The sequence below is a fragment of the Oncorhynchus nerka genome, linkage group LG11, assembly GCF_034236695.1.
Source record: "Oncorhynchus nerka isolate Pitt River linkage group LG11, Oner_Uvic_2.0, whole genome shotgun sequence".
Lineage (NCBI taxonomy): Eukaryota > Metazoa > Chordata > Actinopteri > Salmoniformes > Salmonidae > Oncorhynchus > Oncorhynchus nerka.
This window is the reverse complement of record NC_088406.1, coordinates 2208539-2222105: the sequence shown is the minus strand read 5'-3', so window position 1 is coordinate 2222105 and position 13567 is coordinate 2208539. Positions and strand designations below refer to the sequence as shown.

General features: G+C 44.4%; 1 protein-coding gene across 1 annotated transcript in view; it reads left to right on the top strand.

The window, feature by feature from the left end:
* The window catches only part of trpc6b (transient receptor potential cation channel, subfamily C, member 6b), a 99911-nt gene that overhangs the window by 27855 nt on the left and 58489 nt on the right, over positions 1-13567 (top strand). Inside the window, exons 2-5 of the mRNA XM_065024149.1 lie at positions 3194-3959; positions 10484-10669; positions 10892-11056; positions 12148-12364. Of these exons, the coding sequence (XP_064880221.1) occupies positions 3194-3959; positions 10484-10669; positions 10892-11056; positions 12148-12364 (1334 nt within the window). The remainder of the gene's footprint in view (positions 1-3193; positions 3960-10483; positions 10670-10891; positions 11057-12147; positions 12365-13567) is intronic.

Below are 13567 nucleotides of genomic sequence, written 5' to 3'. Positions count from 1 at the left end.
TGAACATAGTTAGTCGGAGGGCTGCAGTATGAACATAGTTAGTTAGAAGGCTGCAGTATGAACATGGTTAGTTAGAAGGCTGCAATATGAACATAGTTAGTTAGAAGGCTGCAGTATGAACATAGTTACAGTTAGAAGGCTGCAGTATGAACATAGTTACTGTTAGAAGGCTGCAGTATGAGCATAGTTACTGTTAGAAGGCTGCAGTATGAACATAATTAGTTAGAAGGCTGCAGTATGAACATAGTTAGTCAGAGGGCTGCAGTATGAACATAGTTAGTTAGAAGGCTGCAGTATGAACATGGTTAGTTAGAAGGCTGCAATATGAACATAGTTAGTTAGAAGGCTGCAGTATGAACATAGTTACAGTTAGAAGGCTGCAGTATGAACATAGTTACTGTTAGAAGGCTGCAGTATGAGCATAGTTACTGTTAGAAGGCCGCAGTATGAACATAGTTAGAAGGCTGCAGTATGAACATAGTTACTGTTAGAAGGCTGCAGTATGAACATAGTTACTGTTAGAAGGCTGCAGTATGAACATAGTTACTGTTAGAAGGCTGCAGTATGAACATAGTTACTGTTAGAAGGCTGCAGTATGAACATAGTTAGTTAGAAGGCTGCAGTATGAACATAGTTACTGTTAGAAGGCTGCAGTATGAACATAGTTACTGTTAGAAGGCTGCAGTATGAACATAGTTACTGTTAGAAGGCTGCAGTATGAACATAATTAGTTAGAAGGCTGCAGTATGAACATAGTTACTGTTAGAAAGCTGCAGTATGAACATAGTTAGTTAGAAGGCTGCAGTATGAACATAGTTACTGTTAGAAGGCTGCAGTATGAACATAGTTAGAAGGCTGCAGTATGAACATAGTTACTGTTAGAAAGCTGCAGTATGAACATAGTTAGTTAGAAGGCTGCAATATGAACATAGTTACTGTTAGAAGGCTGCAGTATGAACATAGTTACTGTTAGAAGGCTGCAGTATGAACATAGTTAGTTAGAAGGCTGCAGTATGAACATAGTTAGTTAGAAGGCTGCAGTATGAACATAGTTACTGTTAGAAGGCTGCAGTATGAACATAGTTACTGTTAGAAGGCTGCAGTATGAACATAGTTACTGTTAGAAGGCTGCAGTATGAACATAGTTACAGTTAGAAGGCTGCAGTATGAACATAGTTAGTTAGAAGGCTGCAGTATGAACATAGTTAGTTAGAAGGCTGCAGTATGAACATAGTTACTGTTAGAAGGCTGCAGTATGAACATAGTTACAGTTAGAAGGCTGCAGTATGAACATAGTTAGTTAGAAGGCTGCAGTATGAACATAGTTACTGTTAGAAGGCTGCAGTATGAACATAGTTACAGTTAGAAGGCTGCAGTATGAACATAGTTAGTTAGAAGGCTGCAGTATGAACATAGTTAGTTAGAAGGCTGCAGTATGAACATAGTTACTGTTAGAAGGCTGCAGTATGAACATAGTTACTGTTAGAAGGCTGCAGTATGAACATAGTTACAGTTAGAAGGCTGCAGTATGAACATGGTTAGTTAGAAGGCTGCAGTATGAACATAGTTACTGTTAGAAGGCTACAGTATGAACATAGTTAGTTAGAAGGCTGCAGTATGAACATAGTTACTGTTAGAAGGCTGCAGTATGAACATAGTTACTGTTAGAAGGCTGCAGTATGAACATAGTTACAGTTAGAAGGCTGCAGTGTGAACATAGTTACTGTTAGAAGGCTACAGTATGAACATAGTTACTGTTAGAAGGCTGCAGTGTGAACATAGTTACTGTTAGAAGGCTGCAGTGTGAACATAGTTACTGTTAGAAGGCTGCAGTGTGAACATAGTTACTGTTAGAAGGCTGCAGTGTGAACATAGTTACTGTTAGAAGGCTGCAGTATGAACATAGTTACTGTTAGAAGGCTACAGTATGAACATAGTTACTGTTAGAAGGCTGCAGTGTGAACATAGTTACTGTTAGAAGGCTGCAGTGTGAACATAGTTACTGTTAGAAGGCTGCAGTGTGAACATAGTTACTGTTAGAAGGCTGCAGTATGAACATATTTACTGTTAGAAGGCTACAGTATGAACATAGTTACTGTTAGAAGGCTGCAGTATGAACATAGTTACTGTTAGAAGGCTGCAGTATGAACATATTTACTGTTAGAAGGCTGCAGTATGAACATATTTACTGTTAGAAGGCTGCAGTATGAACATAGTTACTGTTAGAAGGCTGCAGTATGAGCATAGTTACTGTTAGAAGGCTGCAGTATGAACATAGTTACTGTTAGAAGGCTGCAGTATGAGCATAGTTACTGTTAGAAGGCTGCAGTATGAACATAGTTAGAAGGCTGCAGTATGAACATAGTTACTGTTAGAAGGCTGCAGTATGAACATACAGTTAGTTAGGCCGTCAATGTAAATAAGAATTTGTTTCTAACTTACTTGCCTAGGTAAATAAAAATATCTGAGTCCAGGCTACCTATTAACCAGCCTCTCTAACTCTCTCTGACCTGAGATTCCAGGCTACCATAAACCAGCCTCTCTAACTCTCTCTGACTTGAGAGTCCAGGCTACCATAAACCAGCCTCTCTAACTCTCTCTTACCTGAGATTCCAGGCTACCATAAACCAGCCTCTCTAACTCTCTCTGACTTGAGATTCCAGGCTACCATAAACCAGCCTCTCAAACTCTCTGACCTGAGATTCCAGGCTACCATAAACTAGCCTCTCTAACTCTCTCTGACCTGAGAGTCCAGGCTACCATTAACCAGTCTCTCTGACCTGAGATTCCAGGCTACCATAAACCAGACTCTCAAATTCTCTCTGACCTGAGAGTCCAGGCTACCATAAACCAGCCTCTCTGACCTGAGAGTCCAGGCTACCATAAACCAGCCTCTCTGACCTGAGAGTCCAGGCTACCATTAACCAGCCTCTCTAACTCTCTCTGACCTGAGAGTCCAGGCTACCATTAACCAGCCTATCTAACTCTCTCTGACTTGAGAGTCCAGGCTACCATAAACCAGCCTCTCTAACTCTCTCTGACTTGAGAGTCCAGGCTACCATTAACCAGCCTCTCTAACTCTCTCTGACTTGAAAGTCCAGGCTACCATTAACCAGCCTCTCTCTCTCTGACTTGAGAGTCCAGGCTACCATTAACCAGTCTCTAACTCTCTCTATATGTTTTGGATGTTCAGATGGATCAATGAGGACCGTCACACCATGCTACGACAGACCCTGGCCAAGACACGGCGACTGGGCATGCGGGGGCCGGCCTACATGTTCAGCGCCCGCTCAGCCAGCCTATCCCTGACCGAGGAGCGCTTCCTGGACGCGGCGGAGTACGGCAACATCCCCGGGGTCCGCAAGATGCTGGAGGAACTTCCTGAACTCAACGTCAACTGTGTGGACTACATGGGCCAGAATGCATTGCAGCTGGCGGTGGCCAACGAGCATCTAGAGGTTACGGAGCTGTTACTGAAGAAGGATAATCTGGCCAGGATAGGGGATGCTCTACTGTTGGCAATCAGTAAAGGATACATTAGGATAGTGGAGGCCATATTGAGACACAGGGCCTTCGCAGACACACGGAGGCTCGTCGACAGTCCTGGCCGAGCAGAGACACAAGACGACTTCTTCTCCTATGACGAGGATGGTACACGGTTTTCTCATGACATCACCCCCATCATCCTGGCCTCTCACTGCCATGAGTACGAGGTAGTACACATCCTCCTGAGGAAGGACGCCCGTATCGATCGACCACACGACTACCTCTGTAAGTGTGGCACCTGCAGCTCCCACCAGAAGCATGACTCGTTCAGCCACTCTCGGTCCCGTATCAACGCCTATAAAGGGCTGGCCAGCCCGGCCTACATGTCTCTCTCTAGCAAAGACCCTGTGATGGCTGCCCTGGAGCTGAGCAACGAGCTGGCTGTCCTGGCTAACATCGAGAAGGAGTTTAAGGTACTGCAATGGGAGCATGACTCGCCCCATCAAGTAATTCAGTTATATGTCAAAGTTGTGTCCTTGCTAATGAAATTAGAAGTTGTTTATTAACAGACTGCATAGTCTGGTCATGAGAGATGGTCAAAAGATATACAGCTGGTTTTCCGGACCCAGGTTAAACCTAATCCTAGCCTAAAAACGACACTATTGGAAGTGTTTTTTAATGTCTAGGGTTCCACAATCTGGGTTGGGAAAACTGGCCCATAAGGCAGTTGTTCTTCTAATCTATTTGCTGTGGTTGCATCCCCTTTTAAACCTGTTCCCCTGAGAGAGAGAGAGAGAGGAGTGATCATCATGAATCATTTATTATATATATATATATATATATATATATATATATATTACATTATATTCTAAAATAATTTCACAGCTATTTCATGCAACCTTCTATAACTTTCCTGTATGTTTACAGTAAGATCTCCATGGGAACAGCTTTCCTGTATGTTTACAGTAAGATCTCCATGGGAACAGCTTTCCTGTATGTTTACAGTAAGATCTCCATGGGAACAGCTTTCCTGTATGTTTACAGTAAGATCTCCATGGGAACAGCTTTCCTGTATGTTTACAGTAAGATCTCCATGGGAACAGCTTTCCTGTATGTTTACAGTAAGATCTCCATGGGAACAGCTTTCCTGTATGTTTACAGTAAGATCTCCATGGGAACAGCTTTCCTGTATGTTTACAGTAAGATCTCCATGGGAACAGCTTTCCTGTATGTTTACAGTAAGATCTCCATGGGAACAGCTTTCCTGTATGTTTAGAGTAAGATCTCCATGGGAACAGCTTTCCTGTATGTTTACAGTAAGATCTCCATGGGAACAGCTTTCCTGTATGTTTACAGTAAGATCTCCATGGGAACAGCTTTCCTGTATGTTTACAGTAAGATCTCCATGGGAACAGCTTTCCTGTATGTTTACAGTAAGATCTCCATGGGAACAGCTTTCCTGTATGTTTACAGTAAGATCTCCATGGGAACAGCTTTCCTGTATGTTTACAGTAAGTTCTCCATGGGAACAGCTTTCCTGTATGTTTACAGTAAGATCTCCATGGGAACAGCTTTCCTGTATGTTTACAGTAAGATCTCCATGGGAACAGCTTTCCTGAATGTCTAGAGAAATATACTACATGACCAAAAGTATATGGACACCTGCCTGTCTAACATCATGGTAAATAATATAGAGTTGGTCCCTCCTTTGCTGCTATAACAGCCTCCACTCTTCTGGGAAGGCTTTCCACTAGATGTTGGAACATTGCTGCTATAACAGCCTCCACTCTTCTGGGAAGGCTTTCCACTAGATGTTGGAACATTGCTGCTATAACAGCCTCCACTCTTCTGGGAATGCTTTCCACTAGATGTTGGAACGTTGCTGCGGGGACTTGCTTCCATTCAGCCACAAGAGCATTAATGAGGTCGGGCAGTGATGTTGGGCGAATAGGCCTGGCTCGCAGTCGGCATTCCAATTCATCCAAAAGGTGTTTGATGGGGTTGAGGTCAGTGCTTTGGCCAGTCAAGTTTCTTCCACACAGATCTCAACCATACATTTCTGTATGGACCTCACTTTGTGCACGATGACATTGTCATGCTGAAACAGGAAAGGGCCTTCCCCAAACTGTTGCCACAAAGTTGGAAGCACAGAATCCTCTAGAATGTCATTGTATGCTGTAGCGTTAAGATTCCCCTTCACTGAAACTAAGGGGCCCAATCCAGGAAAAACAGTCCCACAAAATTATTCATCCTCCACCAAACTTTACAGTTGGCACTATGCATTGGGGCAGGTAGCGTTCTCCTGGCTTCCGACAAACCCAGATTTGTCCATGGGACTGCCAGATGGTGAAGCGTGATTCATCACTCCAGAGAAACGTCGACAAACAGTTCTTGTCGGCAGTGTGTGTTGCAACCGATTCCGATCCCATTCTGTGAGTTTGTGTGGTCTACCACTTAGCTGAGCCGTTGTTGCTCCTAGACGTTTCCACTTCACAATAACAGCACTTACAGTTGACCGGAGCAGCTCTAACAGGGTATATAACAGATGTATCTAACAGATATTTGGCGAACTTGTTGGAAAGGTAGCATCCTATGACGGCGTCCTATGACGGTGCCAAGTTGAAAGTCACTGAGCTCTTCAGTAATGCCTTCCTATACCTGCATTGCTAACAATCAGTGTCTGGATAACGTGTGAAATGCTTGATAATGTATGTGAGATCAACAGAGAGGTATATTTTCTGTGTGATTTAAATATTGACTGGCTTTCATCAGGCTGCCCACTCAAGAGAAAGCTTCACACTGTAACCAGTGTCTGCAAACTGGTTCAGGTTGTCAATCAACCTGCCAGTAACAAACAGCACAGAGAAAAAGACACCTTATGGAACAGCGGGGAGTGTGAAGAGACACATGCACACACACACATGATTACATACGCGCTATACACACACACACACACACACACACACACACACACACACACACGATAACATATGCACTATACATACACACATACATACACATGATTACATATGCACTACACACACACACACACACACACACACACACACACACGATAACATACACGCTATACATACACACATACACACACATGATTACATACGCACTACACACACACACACACACACACACACACACACACACACACACACATTACATACGCACTATACACAAAAAAATCTGTTGTGAAATCTGTTCTAATGTTTTTAAAATGGTAAAAACTACCTTAATTTTTGCTGGACCCCAGGAAGAGTAGCTGCTGCCTTGGCAGGAACTAATGGGGATCCATAATAAACCCCAGGAAGAGTAGCTGCTGCCTTGGCAGGAACTAATGGGGATCCATAATAAACCTCAGGAAGAGTAGCTGCTGCCTTGACAGGAACTAATGGGGATCCATAATAAACCCCAGGAAGAGTAGCTGCTGCCTTGACAGGAACTAATGGGGATCCATAATAAACCCCAGGAATGGGGAATAAACCCCAGGAAGAGTAGCTGCTGCCTTGGCAGGAACTAATGGGGAGCCATAATAAACCCCAGGAAGAGTAGCTGAACTGGGGATCCATAATAAACCCCAGGAAGAGTAGCTGCTGTCAGGAACTAATGGGGATCCATAATAAACCCCAGGAAGAGTAGCTGCTGCCTTGGCAGGAACTAATGGGGAGCCATAATAAACCCCAGGAAGAGTAGCTGCTGCCTTGACAGGAACTAATGGGGATCCATAATAAACCCAAGGAATAGTAGCTGCTGCCTTGGCAGGAACTAATGGGGAGCCATAATAAACCCCAGGAAGAGTAGCTGCTGCCTTGACAGGAACTAATGGGGATCCATAATAAACCCCAGGAAGAGTAGCTGCTGCCTTGGCAGGAACTAATGGGGATCCATAATAAACCCCAGGAAGAGTAGCTGCTGTCTTGACAGGAACTAATGGGGATCCATAATAAACCCCAGGAAGAGTAGCTGCTGTCTTGGCAGGGACTAATGGGGATCCATAATAAACCCCAGGAAGAGTAGCTGCTGCCTTGTCAGGAACTAATGGGGATCCATAATAAACCCCAGGAAGAGTAGCTGCTGCCTTGGCAGGAACTAATGGGGATCCATAATAAACCCCAGGAAGAGTAGCTGCTGCCTTGACAGGAACTAATGGGGATCCATAATAAACCCCAGGAAGAGTGGCTGCTGCCTTGACAGGAACTAATGGGGATCCATAATAAACCCCAGGAAGATCCTGCCTTGGCAATAAACCCCAGGAAGAGTAGCTGCTGCCTTGGCAGGAACTAATGGGGATCCATAATAAACCCCAGGAAGAGTAGCTGCTGCCTTGTCAGGAACTAATGGGGATCCATAATAAACCCCAGGAAGAGTAGCTGCTGCCTTGTCAGGAACTAATGGGGAGCCATAATAAACCCCAGGAAGAGTAGCTGCTGCCTTGGCAGGGACTAATGGGGATCCATAATAAATACATGGAATAGAATGGGATAGTGAAGGTATTCACCCGTTATCATTGAGGATCCCTTTACACAGTGTCTTTGCTGTTAGGGTGTTGTTTATTTTGACGCGCATGATATTCCACAGGAAAAAAGGCAATGGATGGGCAAAATAAAGGTGACTGGATGTGTCAGAAAGGTGGTCAGGAAAATGTACTGTAATTAAGCTGTTGCTATAGAAACCTGGAGTACATCCCAAATGGCACCCTATTTCCTGTATAGTGCACTACTTTTGACCATGAATTAGTGTACTACAGTATATAGTGAATAGGGTGTCATTTGCCTGGAGTACTGTATGAATTATAATACATTTATCTGAAACTAAGCTGTGTTTGTACATAATGAATATTTGTGAGGATGTGGGTGTACCTGGCGTGGCCTGTGTTTAGCATTGTCAGTGGCCTCTGACTACACGTGGGTGTACAGTACTTGTTCCAGATACAGTGCATTCGGAAAGTATTCAGACCCCAGATTTTTGTTACGTTACAGCCTTATTCTAAAATCTTATCAATCCACACACAATAACACCATAATGACAAAGCAAAACCCGGTTTTAAGACATGTTTGCAAATACATAAAAAATGAAAATATCACATTAAGTATTCAGACCCAGGATTTTGTTGAAGCACCTTTGGCAGTGATTACAGCCTCAAGTCTTCTTGGGTATGACGCTACAAGCTTGGCACACCTGAATTTGGGGTGTTCCTCACATTCTTCTCTACAGAGACATGTCCCGAAGCCACTCCTGCGTTGTCTTGCCTGTGTGTTTAGGGTCGTTGTCCTGTGGGAAGTTGAACCATCACCCCAGTCTGAGGTCCTGAGCGTTCTGGATCTCTCTGTACGTTTCTCCGTTTATCTTGTTCTCGATCCTGACTAGTCTCCCAGTCCCTCCCGCTGAAAAACATCCTCACAGCATTATACTGCCACCACCATGCTTCACCGTAGTGATGGTGCCAGGTTTCCTCCAGACGTGACGCTTGGCATTCAGGCCAAAGAGTTCAATCGTCGTTTCATCAGACCAGAGAATCTTGTTTCTCATGGTCTGAGAGTCCTTTAGGTGCCTTTTGGCAAATTCCAAGCAAACTCCAAGTGGGCTGTCATGTGTCTTTTACTGAGTAGTGGCTTCCATCTGCCACTTTACTGCAAAGGCCTGATTGGTGTTCTGCAGGAATGGTTGTCTTTCTGGAAGATTCTGTCATGTCCACAGAGGAACTCTGGAGCTCTGTCAGAGTGACCATCAGGTTCTTGGCCACCTCTCTGACCAATGTCCTTCTCCCAGATTACTCTGTTTCGCCAGGCGGCCAGCTCTTGGTGGTTTCAAACTTCTTCCATTTAAGAAAGATGGAGGCCACTGTGTTCTTGGGGACCTTCAATTCTGCAGAAATGTTTTGGTACCCTTCCCCAGATCTGTGCCTCGACACAATCCTGTCTTGGACCTCTTCTGACAACTCCTTCAACATCATGGCTTCGTTTTTCTCTGACCTGCGCTGTCAACTCTAGGACCTTATATAGACGGGTGTGCCTTTCCAAATCATGTCAAATCAATTGAATTTACACAGGTGGACTCCAATCAAGTTGTAGAAACATCTCAAGGATGATCAATGGAAACAGGATGCACCTGAACTCATTTTTGAGTCTCATAACAAAGGGTCTGAAAACTGATGTAAATAAGAAGGTATTTCTGTTTTTATTTTATTTGACATAAATCTGAAACAATTTCTACAAAGCTGTTTTCACTTTGTCATTAGGGGTATTGTGTGTTGATTGGTGAGGATTTGATTATTTATTCAATTAATTTTAGAATAAGGCTGGACTCCTGAGTGGTGCAGTGGTCTAAGGCACTGCACCACAGTTCAAGAAGCGTCACTACAGTCCCTGGTTCAAATCCAGGCTGTATCACATCCGGCCGTGATTGGTAGTCCCATAGGGTGGTGCACATTTGGCCCGGGTTTGGCCGTCCATAGTAAATAAGAATCTGTTCTTAACTGACTTGCCTAGTTGGGGGGGGGGATCAAGGGGTCTGAATATTTTCCGAATGTACATTCATTACAAGCATCAACTAGCTGATTTCTGCCATACTTCAACAGATGGTGGTTGAAAGGACAGTTCTGTTTGTCATGTCACAATGCTTTAAGACAGCATTCTTAACCATTGTGTTAGTTTTAGTTGTTTATGTGGAATTTTCTGCCAATCACTCCTGAAGAGGGTTGGATTTGAAGCTTTCCTATTCTCATGTGTTTGCTGATGATTATGGTTCTCTGATTGGAAGGGCTATAGCCTATAGGGTGTGACTGGAGGCTACGTGTGAGAAAGTACATTTCATGTAGGGTCATTGTATTTCCCTCAGACCTTTTGAGAACTAACCGTATGGTACAGACTAATCCCTAAGTTGTGGTTGCACTTGGAGCTCGGTACACTTTTAAGTACACGTTGGTTGAAAAGGTTCTCTCCTTTAACCACTTTCTTTCATTAAATGTTTCTTTCTTCCGTTACAGAAAGATTACAAGGAACTGTCCGTGCAATGTGAAGACTTTGTGGTCGGACTGCTGGACCTGTGCCGTAACACGGAGGAGGTGGAGGCCATCTTGAATGGGGACATTGATGCCAGTGAAAACAATGAGCCACATGAAAGACCTAGTTCTATAAGACTAAAGCTCGCAATAAAATATGAACTGAAGAAGGTGAGGGTAATTGTCATCAGCAGACATACGGTTGGTGTTGTTGTGGCTCAACAAATGTCTGGATGAGCAATTATGCTTTTCACTGCCACAATAGGACACAGAAAAGCAATGATTGCTAAGTAGGGGAGGATCATATGAGGTTTTACTTTTTAATATGTTATTGAGAGACACACACTTTCATCCCTCTCTACTTATCTTTCTCTTCTCATCCCTCCATCGTAGTTCATAGCCCATCCAAACTGTCAGCAGCAGCTCATGTCTATCTGGTACGAGAACCTGTCTGGACTGAGACAGCAGACCAACGTTGTCAAGTTTCTGGTAGTTCTGGGTGTAGCTGTTGGACTGCCTGTCCTGGCTCTGCTCTACTGGGTGGCACCGACTTGCAAGGTCAGCTTACACTGATTATACCTGTAGTGGAAGTGATTTGGAATCATGTTTTTGTGATGAGCTGAAACCCTAGAGACTTGTATGCCCCAATGTTGCCCTCGAAACCGTAAGGCTGTCCTTCTGGTCTCTGGGGTTCCATAGGGGTACTATTCATCTACCTTAAGGCTGTCCTTCTGGTCTCTGGGGTTCCCAGTGGTTCCATCGGGGTACTATTCATCTACCTTAAGGTAGATGTTCTGGTCTCTGGGGTTCCATAGGGGTACTATTCATCTACCTTAAGGCTGTCCTTCTGGTCTCTGGGGTTCCATAGGGGTACTATTCATCTACCTTAAGGCTGTCCTCCTGGTCTCTGGGGTTCCATAGGGGTACTATTCATCTACTTTAAGGCTGTCCTCCTGGTCTCTGGGGTTCCATAGGGGTACTATTCATCTACCTTAAGGCTGTCCTTCTGGTCTCTGGGGTTCCATAGGGGTACTATTCATCTACCTTAAGGCTGTCCTTCTGGTCTCTGGGGTTCCATAGGGGTACTATTCATCTACCTTAAGGCTGTCCTCCTGGTCTCTGGGGTTCCATAGGGGTACTATTCATCTACCTTAAAGCTGTCCTTCTGGTCTCTGGGGTTCCATAGGGGTACTATTCATCTACCTTAAGGCTGTCCTGCTGGTCTCTGGGGTTCCATAGGGGTACTATTCATCTACCTTAAGGCTGCCCCCCTGGTCTCTGGGGTTCCATAGGGGTACTATTCATCTACCTTAAGGCTGTCCTCCTGGTCTCTGGGTTCCATAGGAGTACTATTCATCTACCTTAAGGCTGTCCTCCTGGTCTCTGGGGTTCCATAGGGGTACTATTCATCTACCTTAAGGCTGTCCTTCTGGTCTCTGGGGTTCCATAGGGGTACTATTCATCTACCTTAAGGCTGTCCTTCTGGTCTCTGGGGTTCCATAGGGGTACTATTCATCTACCTTAAGGCTGTCCTTCTGGTCTCTGGGTTCCATAGGGGTACTATTCATCTACCTTAAGGCTGTCCTTCTGGTCTCTGGGGTTCCCAGTGATTCCATCGGGGTACTATTCATCTTCTTTCTTCTTCTCAGCTGGGTAAGATAATGCGTGGTCCCTTCCTGAAGTTCGTGGCCCATGCAGCTTCCTTCACCATCTTCCTGGGCCTGCTGGTGATGAATGCAGCGGATCGCTTCCAGGGTACCAAACTGCTCCCTAACATGACAGTACAGGACCACCCCTCTCAGCTGTTCAGGATGACGACCACCCCCTTCACCTGGATGGAGATACTCATCATATCCTGGGTCATAGGTCATATGCAAACTGTATATACTATGTTCAAAATATTTATTATAATAAATATGATTGTGTATTTTCTGTAGTACATACGCATGTGAGCGAGCGCTCACACACAAACACGGACACACACACAGACGCAAGCTCGCACGTACACTGAGTGTATAAAACATTAGGAACAACCACTCTTTCCATTACTGACCAGGTGAATCCAGGTGAAAGCTATGATCCCTTATTGATGTCACCTGTTAAATCCACTTCAATCAGTGTAGATGAAGGGGAGGAGACATGTAGATGAAGGGGAGGAGACATGTAGATGAAGGGGAGGAGACATGTAGATGAAGGGGAGGAGTCACGTTAAAGAAGGATTTTTAATCTTTGAGAACATAGAGACATGGATTGTGTCTGTGTGTCATTCAGAGGGTGAATGGGCAAGACCAAATATTTAAGTGCCTTTGAACGGGGTATGGTAGTAGGCACCAGGCGCACCAGTGTGTGTCAAAAACTGCAATGCTGCTGGGTTTTTCACGCTCAACAGTTTCCCGTGCGTATCAAGAACGGTCCACCACCCAAAGGACATCCAACCAGCTTGACACAACTGTGGGAAGCATTGGAGTCAACATGGGCCAGCATCCCTGTGGAACGCTTTAAAGACCTTGTAGAGTCCATGACCTGACGAATTGAGGCTGTGCTGAGGGCAAAAATGTAGCCAATCAGATTGCGGTGCTAGCACTAACCCTTAAATAACATTGAATTTAACAGGAAGCAAATGGTTGACCTCCATAACAGGAAGCAAATGGTTGACCTCCATAACAGGAAGCAAATGGTTGACCTCGATAACAGGAAGCAAATGGTTGACCTCGATAACAGGAAGCAAATGGTTGACCTCGATAACAGGAAGCAAATGGTTGACCTCGATAACAGGAAGCAAATGGTTGACCTCGATAACAGGAAGCAAATGGTTGACCTCGATAACAGGAAGCAAATGGTTGACCTCGATAACAGGAAGCAAATGATTGACCTCCATAACAGGAAGCAAATGGTTGACCTCGATAACAGGAAGCAAATGGTTGACCTCGATAACAGGAAGAAAATGGTTCACCTCCATAACAGGAAGCAAATGGTTAACAAATGATTGCCATGGACTTAGTTAGCAGAGATTCAATGATGATGAGAGACAAAAACTTCAATAAATCTTACAATTCCAACTCCTGAATC